General features: G+C 44.0%; 3 protein-coding genes, 1 long non-coding RNA gene and 1 pseudogene across 7 annotated transcripts; 4 read left to right on the forward strand and 1 right to left on the reverse strand.

Moving 5' to 3' along the window:
- The first annotated feature begins 245 nt into the window (after positions 1-245).
- LOC147059731 (uncharacterized) lies at positions 246-2,010 on the forward strand. Its single transcript, XM_085907862.1, has 2 exons — positions 246-664; positions 824-2,010. Exons 1-2 carry the CDS (start codon positions 538-540, stop codon positions 1,948-1,950), a joined length of 1,254 nt encoding a protein of 417 aa, XP_085763988.1. The 5' UTR covers positions 246-537; the 3' UTR covers positions 1,951-2,010.
- Positions 2,011-3,463: 1,453 nt separating this feature from the next.
- On the reverse strand, positions 3,464-5,041 carry LOC147059732 (uncharacterized; annotated as a pseudogene). Its single transcript, XR_015065675.1, has 2 exons — positions 4,624-5,041; positions 3,464-4,483 (listed from the first exon to the last, which is right to left on the reverse strand). The product of XR_015065675.1 is annotated as an uncharacterized LOC147059732 (transcript).
- Positions 5,042-5,354: 313 nt separating this feature from the next.
- LOC147059733 (uncharacterized) lies at positions 5,355-8,165 on the forward strand. Its single transcript, XM_085907854.1, has 2 exons — positions 5,355-5,809; positions 6,164-8,165. The coding sequence occupies exons 1-2, from the start codon at positions 5,671-5,673 to the stop codon at positions 7,600-7,602; spliced, it is 1,578 nt and encodes a 525-aa protein (XP_085763980.1). The 5' UTR covers positions 5,355-5,670; the 3' UTR covers positions 7,603-8,165.
- A 498-nt stretch (positions 8,166-8,663) lies between these two features.
- Positions 8,664-13,150, forward strand: LOC147059734 (adhesion G protein-coupled receptor G5-like). 3 transcript variants are annotated; one of them, XM_085907851.1, is made up of 13 exons: positions 8,664-8,998; positions 9,508-9,583; positions 9,833-9,974; positions 10,039-10,158; positions 10,961-11,077; positions 11,152-11,197; positions 11,286-11,380; positions 11,501-11,616; positions 11,917-12,182; positions 12,430-12,526; positions 12,591-12,720; positions 12,798-12,954; positions 13,020-13,150. In XM_085907851.1, exons 1-13 carry the CDS (start codon positions 8,773-8,775, stop codon positions 13,106-13,108), a joined length of 1,677 nt encoding a protein of 558 aa, XP_085763977.1. In that variant the 5' UTR covers positions 8,664-8,772; the 3' UTR covers positions 13,109-13,150. The 3 variants fall into 3 exon arrangements, with proteins under 3 accessions (XP_085763977.1, XP_085763978.1, XP_085763976.1); XM_085907852.1 differs by having other exon boundaries at positions 12,798-12,914; positions 13,020-13,143; XM_085907850.1 differs by having other exon boundaries at positions 12,798-13,144.
- Positions 13,151-13,536: 386 nt separating this feature from the next.
- Positions 13,537-14,929, forward strand: LOC147059735 (uncharacterized). Its single transcript, XR_015065677.1, has 3 exons — positions 13,537-13,707; positions 13,969-14,077; positions 14,165-14,929. It is a non-coding gene; the product is annotated as an uncharacterized LOC147059735 (long non-coding RNA).
- Positions 14,930-15,038: the final 109 nt, after the last annotated feature.

Here is a 15,038-nt window from a genome sequence, read left to right on the forward strand (position 1 = left end):
AGCAATATGGTCATTTGATGCCGTGCTGATCTCGCGAAGTATTGCGCGTGAACGCCATTAAAAGGGACACAAAAGTCTAGAGCCTCCTTTGTTATCACTTACAGAGACTGGTTGCTGTTGCTAAAATGAAGATAATTCCGCCTCGTTTTACGTCTTCTGTAAAATGATCGGATACGGCAAGAACTGTTGTGTAAGTGCATAGTTTGACCAAGCTGACTTGCCGTACTGCTTCCGCTGCTGATTTACTTCCGCGTTTCTCAAGCCACAGTCTTGGATATTGAGGTTTTTTTTTTCTCCGCTGAAACCTTTGCAGACTGTTCCCCCACACTACACTTTATGAAGGAATATTTCTATAATACAATAGGAAGGACTCGACACACACTACTTTACTCGACTTAAAGATCATTTATGAGTTCTGAGTAACTAGTCTCGCTGCAGGCTAAAGCTATTTTAGCTTAGCTTGTTAGCCGCAAACAAAGAGACGCGTTTGTCGTTAAACAGCGATCAAATGTTAAGTGTGTCAATATCACGGCGACTATGTGTGCAAAAGGTGCGAAAGACGAGTACAAGGTGGAACTTTATGGAACAAAAGAGGAGAACAAGCGACAACGTCATCTACTGGAGGATGTTTTCAAGAAGCCTCCAAATGAGTTACACGAACCGGGTTTGTTCACTTATCACTTTATAAACCGGTCCAGTGTAAGAACTGCATTGCTTGAACTTCACGATGTTCCATTGTGCCAATACAAAGTGACTGAAATAGCTTTGACAGAGCTAAGCTTGCTTTCACCAAACCTTATGGATGTTTTCTTGTGTCCTGTAGCTGACAATGAAGAATACCTTCATCTTGCGGTGCAGGAGTCACAGTCCCCTTATTTTAAAGAGGAAGAGGAGGAGGCTGATATCACCAAGTTTCCACTGACTGTCATTATCAAGAGTGAAGATGATGATGAAGAGGAAAGTGGAGACCACTGCGGAAGCTCACAATTCGATAGCCTCCTAGCTCCGCTATCAGAAAATGACGACATGACGTCACATTCTCCTGACACCGACGATGATCATCGCTCCCAAAGTGAGAGGACGTGTCGTGCGGACAAGATACACTTGAAATGCACACAGTGTGGGAAAACATTTAGTTCAAAGTGGAATTTAAAAGTTCACCTTAAAAGTCATAAAGGAGAGAAACAATTCACCTGTTCGGATTGCGGTAAAAGATTTGCTAATAAGGGAAATTTGAACGTACACACAAGAATACACAATGGGGAAAAACCTTTTTCCTGCTCAGTCTGTGGTCTTCGAGTAACTCAAAAGAGTGGTTTAACAACTCACATGAGAATACACACCGGGGAGAAACCTTTTACCTGCTCAGTATGCAGCAAAAGCTTCTCTATAAAGGGTCATTTAAGACGACACACCAGAACGCATACAGGAGAGAGGCCCTTTGCCTGCTTAGTTTGTGGTAAGAGATTCTCCATAAAGGGTCATTTGAGAACACACACGAGTATACACACTGGTGAAAAACCGTTTACCTGCTCAATCTGCACTTTCAGTTTCAGTGAACGTTCCAAATTGGTCAAACACATGAGAACGCACTCTGGAGAAAAACCTTTTTCCTGTTTAGTTTGTGCTAAAAAATTCTCTGCCAAGACAAGTTTAGTAAGACACACGAGAATGCATAATGGAGAGAACCCCGTCGTCTGCTCGGTGTGCAACTTGACTTTTAGCGATCGCTCTGGATTGATCGAACACAAGAGAACACACAGTGGAGAGAAGCACTTTAGCTGCTCGGTGTGCGCTAAAAGATTCACTCAAAGAGTACACTTGACGTCACACACAAGAATACACACTGGCGAGAAGCCGTTCAGTTGCAGCGTGTGTGAGAAAAGATTCTCTCGTAAGGACCAGGTGAAGAGACACAAGTGTGCCGGCGACAAGAACGCCACCAAATGAAGCTTCAGAAACGATAAAACTGCCACTCTAAAAGGGTTGATGTCATCTGGAATAAAACAATCATCCTTTTTCTCGAGGTCTTTGGTCAAGTCATTGGAGTTCTTTTTTTTGTTATCGGCCGTCGAGTTGGAATGACACCTCCGCACCTGCAAGAAGCAGAACTGCCTTGTCTTCCAAGATAGAAAAACAAAAGAAAGCTAGTTCCCGTCAACGCATATTTCATGTCATTTACATCCTTTAACAAAATGAACATTGTATTTTTATTGTTGCGGTACTTCCCCAACTGTATCGTAAACTATGCCAAACAACGAGCTCCCCTCGGACGACAACTGCGTAGCGGCGGCTTACCAGGTGAGTTTGCAGGCACGCACGGCTTGGCCCGCCCGCCAGTCAGCCACTCCAATCCATCCTGCAGCTCAAGCTGGACGCCGAGACCCAAATCGTCACGTTGAGCTCCCAACTGGACGGCGACCGGGACCAGCGGCAGCAAAACCAGCTGCGCGTTGCCCCTATCCCCCCTGCAACCTGGAATGGACTTCAAGGTAACACAGCAGGCCGCCGAAAGAGATTTTTTATGGCCACAAAGCGGTGCAAGAGGCAAGGTGGGACCTTAAGCCTGTGTAGATATACGTGGTCATTTTTTTTCCCATCATAAAACAAGCTCATGGTGGTTAGAGGTCAAAGGAATTTGTTTGGGGGAAAAAAAGCCATACGACATAGTTAATTTTTTTCCCCCATGGCATTTTATACCCGCCAATAGCATTTGAACTTGCTTTGCCACATGTGCTGTCTCTTTTTTTCTTCTAATTTCATGGCAGCTCAATTAGATGTTTCAAAATCCCCAGTGGTGCCAAATGACAGATGTTAGCATCTTAACTACTCATGGTAAATAACACATTGATAAGACGAGTCAGATATTTGATCAACAATACCGTATTTTCCAGACTATAAGTCGCACGAAGAAAAAGACATACATATAAGTCGGTTGTGCTTTTTGGGGTAAATGTATCTGCTAAACTCCAACACCACAAACACAGACATGTCATCTTGAAAGGCAATTTCAAGTCAAAATGAAATAGGCAACAACAGGCTGAACGGTAGGCTAGATACAAATAAATGCATGTATTTTAATGAAGACCAAGCATTTTTTGGAGTGTACTAAAGTATCTTTTTTCATACGTTCACCAAAAGAGCCATAGATTCCCGACGCCTGATCTAGATCGTCATTTGTTGCTCTTCTTACTAGCACACTTGTGTTTGTTCAGCTGATAATTAAAACTGAAGCGTTCATCACACACACTGCAACCAAATGGTTTCTCACCAGTGTGTGTTCTCATGTGTTTATTCAAGCCAGAACGATCGATGAAAGTTAACGTGCAGACTGAGCACGCAAAAGGTTTCTCTCCGGTATGTGTCCTCGAGTGTGTTTTTAAGTTCCTCTTCTCGGCAAATCCTTTCCCGCAAACTGAACAGGCAAAAGGTTTTTCTCCTGTGTGTGTTCTCGTGTGTGTTCTTAAATGTCCCTTGTCAGAAAATCTTTGAGCACAAATTTCGCAGGCAAACGGTTTCTCTCCAGTGTGTGTCCTTGTGTGCCGAATCAAGCTTCCCTTTTCTGTGAATCTTTTATCACAAACTAAGCAGGAGAAGGGTTTCTCTCCTGTGTGAATTCGCATGTGAGTTGTTAAATGAATCTTTTGAGTTACTCGGAGACCGCAGACTGAGCAGGCAAAAAATTTCTCCCCAGTGTGTGTCCTTGTATGTGTTATTAAATGTCCCTTTTGACTGAATCCTTTACCGCAAACTGAGCAGACAAAAGGTTTCTCGCCAGTGTGGTTTCTTAGGTGATTTGTTAAACCTACCTTTACAGAGAATCTTTCATTACAAATTGAGCAAGCAAAAGGCTTCTCTCCTGTGTGTGTTCTCGTGTGCCTGATCAAACTTCCCTTTTCCGCAAATTTCTTACCACAAACAGAGCAGGGGAAAGGTTTATCTCCTGTGTGTGTTCTTGTGTGTACTCTTACATGTCCCTTTTCAGAGAATGTTTTACCACAAACTGAGCAGGCAAAAGGTTTCTCCCCAGTGTGTGTTCTTGTGTGTCCTATTAACTGTCCCTTTTGAGTGAATCTTTTACCGCACACTGAGCAGGTAAAAGGTTTCTCACCAGTGTGTGTTCTGGTGTGTACTTTTAACAAATACTCTTTGGCAAAGGTTTTGTCGCACCGAGAACATTTCAAGCGTTTGTCTTTGGTGTCACCTTCAGCATTTTCATCAATATCAGCAAGAGAAGAGCGGGACATAATGTCGTCGCTATCCGATAGCGGCGCTAAGAGGCTGTCAGCCTGGGATACTCCACAGTGGGATTCATCCTCCTCATCTTCACTCTTTACAATGACAGTCAACGGAAACCCGCTCGTATCGTCGTCGGTCTCTTCTTCTTTGATGTGACTGGGTTCTTGCTCCTCTTCCTCTTTATATCGAGGTGTCTCAGGCTGCTGCTGCTGCTGCACAGGTTGAAGATTTTCTTCACTGGGATCTGAGGAACACAAGAAAAAAAGACACGCTTTGGTACAGTCAAAAATGTTGACAGAAGTTTGTGACGTCACGGGAAAACGTTTGAAGTGATCCTTTTTCTGCTCGTAATAACAAGCAAGCACTTGTCACAAGTGAACACACCTGCTCCATGTTCATCTTGAGGCTTCTGGAAAACAGCCTCCAGCAATTGGCGTTGTGGCTCTTTATCCTTCTTTGTTCCACAAAGTCCCTCGTCATACTCTTCTTTCACACTTATTGCCCACATCTTCACTCGACCAGCACACACTTGGCTGTTTAGCCATGTGCTAGCGACTAGCGTGCTATCATAAGCTAAGTTAGCCGGAGAAGCATCGACGTGGACGGTTCGAAAGCTTAATGAATGTTTTTTTTTTCCTCCAGTAAAGTAGTAACGAACGACCAGCGTCGGTAATTTGTACAAATTACGAAAGACCTATTCAACCAAGCCCGAGTCGAGGTTTATTTGTTTTAGCTCAGTGATGTTCTTTTGATGACGCTCTATGCCTTGCTCCGCCCACTACAGACGTAATGGCTTTCCCGTTGGATGACGCGCGTCAATGTCCTGTTCTCATTGGTGGCTTTTTAAAGAGTCGGATTGATCCGTTCTCGCTTTCTGCGAGCCTTGATGACATGTAAATGTGTGTTACCTCTGCCAGTGTCACAATAAATAAATAAACCAGGAATTTTCAACATTGAAGACAGTTTCTAGGACGATTTCCCCCTGATTTGTATAAAGTCGCAGTTTTTCTAAACGTAACACACCAATGAGAAGATCACCGAGCTAAACCAATCAGCGTCGATTCTCCAGTTCAGAAGGTGATGCTGATGCAGCAAAAGTTGTTGGACAACTGCCGAATAAAAGACGAAGAAGAAGCAGAAGCCTTGAACGTCTGACGTCACTCAGACCAACCTTCGAAGCGTGCTTGAGTTCCAGAATCCGTACTGAATTGACCAAAGCTGCAACACTGCACCTTCATCATTACCGACTGCAGTAAACTTTTCTTTCCAACTCGTCTCCGGATAAATTCGTCTTGAAGCTTTTTCACGTGAGTTTAGCTTAGCTTTGTATAGCTTAGCCTAGCCAAGGACCCGCTAACAAAGAGATGCGCTTGACGGCACCGCATTGCTGACTAGAGATCAAGCGTGAGTGTGAATTGTTGTGAGTATCGTATGAAAATGTGCGCAAAAAGTCTGCAAAACGAGAATGAGGCGGACGTTTGCGGTGCAAAAGAGGACCACGGGGGACTACGTCTACTACTCGACGCTATTTTCAAGTTGCATCAAGACGAGGTGTTTCACAACAGAGCAGGTTTGTTCACTTCTCTCTTGTTAAGTACATGGGGAACAACGAAATACTCCCATCTTGCTCCATATTCTACCTTTGAAAGCATTTTTTTCTTTGTTTGCTTTTCCTCCTTTTATTGTCAAAAGCAACAAAGACAGCATGATGCAACAAAGGGCACACATACGACTCCACCTCCAACCAAAGTGTTGAACAAATTATTTCCATTTCTGGCAAATAAGTCTTCGCCTTCATTTTGAATGTTAAACAGCGCCACCGGGATTCCCAAAGCGTGTTATTGTACGTTTTCCTATACGTGGCATGAGAATTGAGCAAAGCTGGACTTTACCAAAGCGTCTTTTGTCTTCTTGTGTCCTGCAGACAATATTGAAGACCATCCTAAGCAGCAGGAGATGGAGCCTCCTAAAAACGAGAAGGTGCAGGAGATGGACATCACAAACATAACGATTGGAAATGATGAAGATGGCGAAGGCGATGGAGAGCGTCGCCAAGGCTCACAAGCACACGACGTCTCGGCTCCACTATCAGACAATGACGCTACAACGTCACCCTCTGCTGAGACCGACGACGATGATGACGAACACTCCGAAGGTGACAAAAAGACTGGCAAAAAACATGTGAAATGTTCTCAGTGCGACAAAAGCTTTTGCAACAAGTCTTCGTTAACAAGACACACAAGAATACACACGGGAGAAAAACCTTTTCTCTGCTCAATTTGCGGTAAAAGATTCTCCATCAAGGGGCATTTAATTACGCACAACAGAACCCACACTGGGGAGAAACCTTTTTCCTGTTCAGTTTGTGATAAACAATTCTCAAGTAAGGGACAGGTAAGAACGCACACAAGAACACACACTGGAGAGAAAAGTTTTGCCTGCACAGTTTGTGGTTTGAGAGTGAATCAAAAGATTCACTTAATAACCCACATGAGAACCCATACAGGGGAGAAACCTTTTACCTGTTCAGTTTGTGAGAAAAGATTCTCTGTCAAGGGAAGCTTAATTAGGCACACAAGAACACACACTGGTGAGAAACCTTTTGCATGCTCAGTCTGCACTGCACGATTTGGTGACCAGTCAGCCTCGGTTCATCACATGAAAACACACACCAGGGAGAGACATTTTGCCTGCTCAGTGTGTGCTCTTGCATTCACTCAAAAGATAAGTTTAACAAATCACATGAGCACTCACAATGGACATAAACCTTTTGCCTGTTTGGTTTGCGACAAAACATTTCCTAGAAAGGGAGATTTGAGAATACACACGAGAATACACACTGGGGAAAAACCTTTTCAATGTGCAGAATGTGGTCTTGGATTCACACAAAAGATTTGTTTAACAAATCACATGAGAACGCACACTGGAGAAAAACCCTTTCCCTGCTCAATCTGTGGGAAAGGATTGTCTACCAAGGATCATTTGAAATTGCACACAAGAACCCACACTGGAGAGAAACCTTTTGCGTGTTCGGTGTGTAATAAACGATTCTCTGTGAAGGGACAATTGCGAACACACATGAGAACGCACACCGGGGAGAAACCATATGCCTGCTCACTCTGTACCTCGACATTCAGCGACCGTTCAGGATTGAATCATCACTTGAGAAGACACACAGGGGAGAAGCAGTTTTTATGCTCTGTTTGTGACAAGCGATTTGTGCTAAAAGGAGCTTTGACATCACACATGAAAAAGCACACTGGGGAGAAACCATTTCGTTGCAGTGTGTGTGATAAACAATTCCCGCATAGGTATCAGCTTAAGAAACACAAGTGTGCTGGTGAGAAGAACCGCAGTCAGTGAAGCTAAAAAAAAAAAAAGTTTTTGTGGCAAGCTGTAAACGCATACCATAGATGTGATGTGAAATTAAATTCCTGAAAGTGAACGTGTTCGGTGGCTCTTGTGTGTGTGTGTGTGTGGGGGGGGGCTTTGCAGCTTTCAAAAGAAAGTCCAGCAAACAAGAAAGAGACGGAAACAGACCTGCCCGGCGCAATACTTCTCGAGGCTTCATGAAATCAGCGTCCACTAGTCAACGTTGTCGCTCCTTTTACTTTGTTTGACAAAGTTCCCCCTCGTACTCTTTTTTTTTTTTTTTTTTCCCCCCCACACTTTTTGCACTCATTTCATCACACGATAATCAAAAAATCACACTTGCCATGTGTTTCGCTACATGTCGCTAACTAGTTCATATGTGGGGAAGAAAGAAAGTCCAACAGGTGTTTGGGAATTGTAGTTTTTTTTTTCCAAACCCTTGGCGCTTACAAATGACGTCACATGACAGCAACCTAACGTCACCCGGCACGAAACGCGAGTTAGGTAACAGCAAGCGCTCGCTCTCGTATGGATGGGTTCGTAGTTAGGAAAATAAAAGTACACATTAGAGAACAATCGTTATTATTAACGGACAGCTGTAACTTGTAAAGAATGTATTCTTTGGTTTCTTCATTTATGGCAAAAATAAATCTGTCCCACTTTATTTTTCCCTTGTGTGTTCTTTATATATTATATTTGTATTTATTATATTATATCTTTTAAAATTAGTTGAATTAAAAGTTACAGTATATATCTTTTTTATTGTTCTTAATTGTCATTTTGTGTTGACTTTAGGATGTATGTATATATATATATATATATATATATATATATATATGTATATATATATTCTTTTTTTAAAGATAGGGTGTATTTGTTGCATGAAAGAAAAAAAAGGTCACAATAGGCATCATATGAAAACGTAAAGATGGCATATGAGCTCATATGAGGTTTTTGGGTATTGCTGTTTGTCTGTAGCCACTTCCTCTTTAGTTGCCGCAACGTCATTTGCATTTTTTTTTTCCTTCCCATTTCTAATGCGATTGTGTTCTAGTTGTCCTCTTGTCTGGATCTCAGGATTGGCATTGGAGGTCAGAAAGATCTCATTTGAGGCCTGTGGACAATGGAACATGATGATTTCAATGTTCCCCTTTTGATTTTATGACGCAGTCTTCATGCTCTTCAGTTGTCAGGATGAAATGGTGGCTCCTTGTTTGGCTACTGCCGCTTTTAGCGCGTTGTGATGGAGATCCTCAGAACAGTAAAGATCCGGTTAGAGGGGACAATCCCAATCCAAGTGAAGATCAGGGTGAGAAGGAGTGTTTGGAAACATATTGTAACGATGAAGACATATCCAAAAGCTGCAAGGTTTCTGGCCCCAGAAGAGGTAAGTGATTTTTTGTTTTGTTTTTTCTGTCCATGTTTGAACACACTTTGTACTGAATACTAAGAGTGGTTCAAATGTTATGTGGTACCTTGAATGAATCCTTGAAAAAGAAGATACCTACAAATTGGCGAGTTTTTAGCAATAGTCAGGAACTGCAAAAGCAGGAACTGCAGCATCAGTATATCAAAATGGGGTTTCGAGGCAGGCTTAGGCTTTCAAAAGTAGGAAAAAACAAACAAACAAAATGGATGAAATTTCCAGTCCAAGATTGTAGCCTCTGGATTTGTGGTTAGGGTTTCATATCATGGTTTCGAGACACTTAGCGTTTTTTTTTTTTTTTTTTATAAGTTTACGATTATGATCATAAGACAAACATTAGTTGTTTCAAATACAGTTTTCAAGGCAGATGTTGTGGTTTTAAACAAACAAAAACAAAAAAGCATAACATTTGCCCACCCTGTGTTGCATTTGTATTCCTTCCCAAGTTAAACAGCAAAAGTTTTCAACAGGCCTAGGGGATGCTGAACTTTGCATGGCGCACGTCAACACAATCCTGGGCAGCAAAAAACACAACATTGACTTTGAGTGAGTATCTTTTCAAAATACACTTACAATCATTTTCTTCTTGCCCTTTAGTCTGCTCTCAGATTTAAAAAAAAAACAGTTTTGAAATAACTTTTTTTGGAGGGGGGGTAACAATTATTAATCTGTTGCCTTGTCATGGCTTGAGAAGTAACTATAGAAAATCATCATCTTTGAATAATTCCCTAGCCAAATATTGACCTAAAAGCATGAGGAATGGCAAAAGCGGATGATTTTGTTGTTTGTGCGAAGAGCAATCCGGCGTCTGGAACAGTCGCTGGAGCAGATTGAGGTGAACGAGACCACGTCCATATGCGTGGGTCAGCTGGTCGCCCTCCTGTTCAAACCCGGAAGACGCCGCGCCGACCTGCACATCTCTGCCAGCGACAACCACGTAAGCATTGGCCGGGCTTCCACTCGGCAGCGGCCATTGTTGGCTTTTGGGCTCTTTATTGCAGGCCATGGCGGGCGCGGCCATCAACAACAGCAGAGTCAACATCCGGCTGCCCGGAGACTTCCTGTCCAGCTTCCGCGACACCATGTTATTCTGCATGGTCACCTGGCCTCGATCCATATGGGTACATTATTTCAATTTCAAAGTCAAGGCAAATTGTCTTGTAGGCTTCATCACCAATTTCCTCATAGAAACTGATTTCAAGGAAGCAATTTGTCCATTGAATAATATAGCCACGCTTTTGTCCATGTTCGAGTTGTACTTTTACTTCAATTCAAAAGTGGAATCAGCTTTTTCTTTTTTTTTTCTTTCTTTTTAACAGCAGTACCTCCAAATTCGATATATTTTGATCCATCCGTACAGAGGAAATTTGAAATCAGACTGGTGGTTGTGTCTCAGGAGTACACAGTTGCTTTGTGGTCACGCACGCACACACGGCATCAAAAAAAAAAGCCCCAAATCTTTCGCAAGAGGAAGAGATGTCGTTGATTGTTTCAAATGCAGTAGCAGTTTGAAAAGTGTCATTTAAAAACAAATATAACCTCAAAGGGAACTAAAACGCAACATAAAAGCCATACAATCTTTCATCTTCAACCACATTGACATTTTTTTCAATACTTTACGAGGATATAAAAAGTCTGCACACCCCTGTTCAAATGTCAGTTTTTTTTCCATACTTTGTCGATCATTCGTGTGATTTAGAATATTAATGAAGTGTGGAAAAAGAGAGGAAGTAAAAACAACAGCTGAGATCAAGTGGTTGCACAAGTGCGCACACCCTCTTACAACTTCAGAGTTACGCAATTCCATTCAAAGTCAAAGCAACACACTGTTCTGGGTCCAAATGTTTCATGGAATAAACGGAGCATTTCAACAGGGGCGCGTTGAAAATAATTCAAAGGAATGTTTGTTGTCCACCGTTGCAGAACGTCACCTCAGAGGAACTCTATCAGAACAGGCTGCTGGGCTTGAGCGTGCGCGGAAAAAACATTTCAGGACTCCGGGAGCGAGTGAACATCACCGTCAATACGGTTACTGTCAACGTAAGTCCACGGTGGATGAAAAAGCACGTGGACAGCGTACATATGTGCCTAATGGACGCAAATGTGGTCAACAGGAAACACAAAGCCCCAGATGCGTCTTCTTGAATTTCTCCACCAAATGTGAGTAGGACAGGATGTCCTATCTGAGTTTGGCATCTAACCCCAGTTTGGCACCTTAGCAAGTTTCCATCCGTTTGTGTCGAAGCAGCATTCAGCAGCAGCGGCTGTCGGACCATCTGGGAACCCGGACAGAGTGACGTGACCTGCTCCTGCGACCACCTGACCTACTTTGGCATCCTCTTGGTCAGACATTCAGAACCGACATCATCCGTTGTGCCGAGAGCTGCTGACCTTTCCTCGCGACCAACTCAAACGCCTTGACTTTTGTTCTACTCCATATGTTGCTGTTTTTCCCCATCGCAGGTGTCCGCTCCCCTCTCGGACACGGACGAGGCGGTGCTGTCGTACCTCTCTGTGATTGGCTGCAGCCTCTCTCTCGTCGCCCTGGTCATCACGCTGCTGCTCTTTGTCGTCAAAAGGTCGGTGTTGAGGAGATGCGACTTATCACTTTTGTCTTGCAGAATCACAACTTGCCTCTGGAAAGTATATCCCCCCCCCCCAAATAAATCTTCATCTCACCAACATGAAAGGTCGTTCAAAACTATGCAAACCTAATCTGATATAAATGTAGCACTTTTATCTTAAAAAGTCCAACTTGAATCTCCTAAATGTTTGTTTTTTTTCAAACAGTTTGCAACTTTCCGAAAACGGACTCTTCTCTGCCCAGAATTTCATTTGATGATATTCTACCTAGCAGTTTCTACCTTTTCCTTTGACAGAAAGCTCCGCGAGGACGTGTCGATGAAGGTGCACGCCAACCTGGCCGTGGCGCTGATCCTGCTCAACGCGCACTTCCTGTCCAGCCACGCGGCGGCTTTGGCGTCCGACTCGACGTGCTTTTACATGGCCCTGGCGCTGCACTACTCCCTGCTGGCCACCTTCAGCTGGATGGCGCTAGAGAGCTTCCACCTCTACCTGCTCCTCGTGCGCGTCTTCAACATCTACATCCGCAGATACATGCTCAAGCTCGGCCTGGCCGGATGGAGTGAGTCCATGCGGGTCTCATCCGCCCCCCCCCCGAAAAGCCAACGATCTCATGTTTATACTTTTAAGAAAGCAGTTGTACATTTTACGTGTCAACACGTCATACCCAATAGAAGTTGGGTGGGCCAGTCAACAAAATGCATCGTCATGGCAACCAATGTCATGAGTCTCACAGAAATAAGTTTTAACAACTGTTCCAGTTGACTCGACTTGGCTGTCCGTCTGTCCGTCCTTTCCTTGGCCCGCAGGTCTCCCCGCCGCCATCGTGACCGTGGCGGTGTTCACGAATCCCGGCGCTTACGGCCGCGTGGCCCTCGACAGCGCCGATCCCAACGGGACTCAAATGTAAGCAAATTTCACTTCAATTTGCAACTCGGCCTGGAGCTAGCTGACGGTCTTGCCCGCGCAGATGCTACCTGCAGGAGAGCGTGCTGAAGATGGCGAGCACGCTCGGCGTGTTCGCCGTCGTGTTTGCCTTCAATCTCGTCATGTTGCTGGTGACCGTCCAACGTTTGATTGGCCTCCCGCACAGGAAACGGGTACGCACAAATTTGAAAATTGGAATATAATAAAAATAAAAAAAGACGCATGGTGTGTTTGTGCACTGCGGCCGCAGTTCGGGCAGGGCGAGCGGGGGCGAGCCAAGCAGAACATCATCACGCTGCTGGGAGTCAGCACTTTGCTGGGCATCACCTGGGGCCTGGTCTTCTTCTCCTTCGGCCACCTGAGCACGGTGGGCCAATACCTCTTCTGCATCCTCAACTCACTCCAAGGTGAGCAAGCAATCCTCCTCGCTGGGTCTCCGTCGGCTCTTCACGTCTGGTCCTCCTCCCGGCAGGTTTCTTCATCTTCTTGTGGTTCGTCTTCTCTTGGAGAAAGTCAGGACCCTCGACGTCCAGCAGTAAAACGCCAAGCTCCAGCAGCTAAGCCTTCAGAGACACTTCATGACTAATAAATAGTATTCTCGCTCTTTTTAAAATGATGTCTGCTTGTTTTGTTGACGTCCACTAATTCTTGCGTCATGTTCGTTCTCTACTCTTCCCCTCAATTTAATAAAAAGGTCGAATCTGATTCGCTCAAACGTCATGTAAACCGTTGAATCGGAAGAGCGAGGGCGCATGCGTAGTGAAGAAAATGAAAATGTCAGCGTCCTGCCAGAACTCGCCTCAGAACTCGGCTGCGAACTTTTCAACAATTTGGAATTTGGTTTTAATCAAGCTATTGCTTTAATAAAAAACGACCACAACGACTGTCCTACGGAGACAAATGAAGTGCTTTTTTATTTAAACGCATTAAAAAAAAAATAGTAATAGGCATCCGGCTTGCAATACAATACATTTGCCGTGTGGGGGCAGTATCGCATTAGGAGATTCCAGAGAACTCCATTGAATTTTTACACAAGAATGTGTGCGACAAAAATGCAGACATGATCGTGAAATGGCTATCCAAACATGTTCATGCATGGCTTTGCTAAATATGACTGGAGAGAGAGAGAGAGCGGGGGAGGAAGAGAGAGCAAGTCAGCTGTAAGTAACTGCCTTTTTTTTTAACATGCAGCCTCATCACGCATTTCTTGACACTAGTTTATGGTTGAATAGTAATGTGTACCGTCATGCTCTCAGTATCGTATTTGCGAGACGTTTGTAGGCCCTCGTGATTTCCCATGTCATATAATGAGCACAGTTCAAGTCATTCCATTTCAAGAAAACACAAAGTCAAAGAAATCCTGAAAAACACCAGAAGACAATAACAAGGATCAAAGTAGCTAAACACTTTGGTGTCAACAGACAGCTCCAAGCAGAAACAAAAAGTGACAGAAGAGCGGGCAACTAAATATAAACCCACAGAACATGACGGCTACAGGTGCATTTCATGATTCTACCTGTATATTGTGAGGTAAGAAGCGCCTCGGTGGGATTTGCCGCATGTTGCTGCTGACAGCTTTGTTTTTGATGAAATATCTGCGCGCAAGCGGATTCGCAGGTTGGCCTCGGGGCTGGGAGACGACCTTCCGTGAACCACGGCGATGGCGGCGACGGCGGCGGCGCTCACCTGCTCGCAAAGCGTCCGCAGAGACGCACGCTGACTCACAAGCACAAGCAGCTGTCGTTGCGTGGGATGAAGAGCGCAAGTTTCTCATACTGTAAATGGCCCTCCTTTTTCATGTGTCAGCACAAAGGGAAATTCCACACTTCATTTGGGCTTCATGACTGCTGCTCTCTTTTGTTAGCATTGCAACATTGCTCTTATTGCAATTGGAGGGGAGGATGCATCCACTAAATATTCTGTGAGAGCACCTGAACATGGGAAAGAATTGCCAATGAAAGGACACGCACATTCAAAGCTGAGCCCCACTTGATAAAAATGGAGCCGACATGTGGCCAATAACCTTTAAATGCGCCAATTATGTTGGCAGCGTCTTCCTGGGGTTCTCAGATCAAGTGGGCAGATAAAAATGCGCTTAGATGGACTTTCACGGCCAGAGGAAATGAGAGCAACCGCATCAGGAAGTAAGGCCCTTTTGTGCACAGTGGACCAAAGCACATGTTGCTTCTTCCAATCAGACAGTAGCTACATGATAAAGGCAGATTTGATCATTTATCCCTCATGCAAGCTGGAAGGTAGTCTTGGTAAAAAAAATAAAAAAAAATAAAAAAATATATACTCATATGAATGAGTGAGTGTGTTTGTGTGTGCGTGCATGTGTGTTTCCATGCTGCTCACCACCTCCCTCCACACAAAGGTTGTTGATGTCAGCCCACCCCCCCACTCAGTCTTTCAAAATAAAAGTAAATTGCAGTCTCTCCACTCAGATTTGGCATTCACGTGATTGTGCGTCAGTTGTCAATTGAATGTA

Source organism: Syngnathus leptorhynchus, chromosome 3 (genome assembly GCF_054491065.1).
Source record: "Syngnathus leptorhynchus isolate UIUO chromosome 3, UIUO_Slep, whole genome shotgun sequence".
NCBI lineage: Eukaryota > Metazoa > Chordata > Actinopteri > Syngnathiformes > Syngnathidae > Syngnathus > Syngnathus leptorhynchus.

Coding starts and splice junctions, on each gene's coding strand:
- LOC147059731 (XM_085907862.1), top strand. CDS start 538: ATGTGTGCAAAAGGTGCGAAAGACGAGTACAAGGTGGAACTTTATGGA. Junction 665..823: donor AAATGAGTTACACGAACCGG/GTTTGTTCACTT, acceptor TGTGTCCTGTAG/CTGACAATGAAGAATACCTT.
- LOC147059733 (XM_085907854.1), top strand. CDS start 5,671: ATGAAAATGTGCGCAAAAAGTCTGCAAAACGAGAATGAGGCGGACGTT. Junction 5,810..6,163: donor GGTGTTTCACAACAGAGCAG/GTTTGTTCACTT, acceptor TGTGTCCTGCAG/ACAATATTGAAGACCATCCT.
- LOC147059734 (XM_085907850.1), top strand. CDS start 8,773: ATGACGCAGTCTTCATGCTCTTCAGTTGTCAGGATGAAATGGTGGCTC. Junction 10,159..10,960: donor CCTGGCCTCGATCCATATGG/GTACATTATTTC, acceptor CCACCGTTGCAG/AACGTCACCTCAGAGGAACT. Junction 12,183..12,429: donor GCTCGGCCTGGCCGGATGGA/GTGAGTCCATGC, acceptor CTTGGCCCGCAG/GTCTCCCCGCCGCCATCGTG.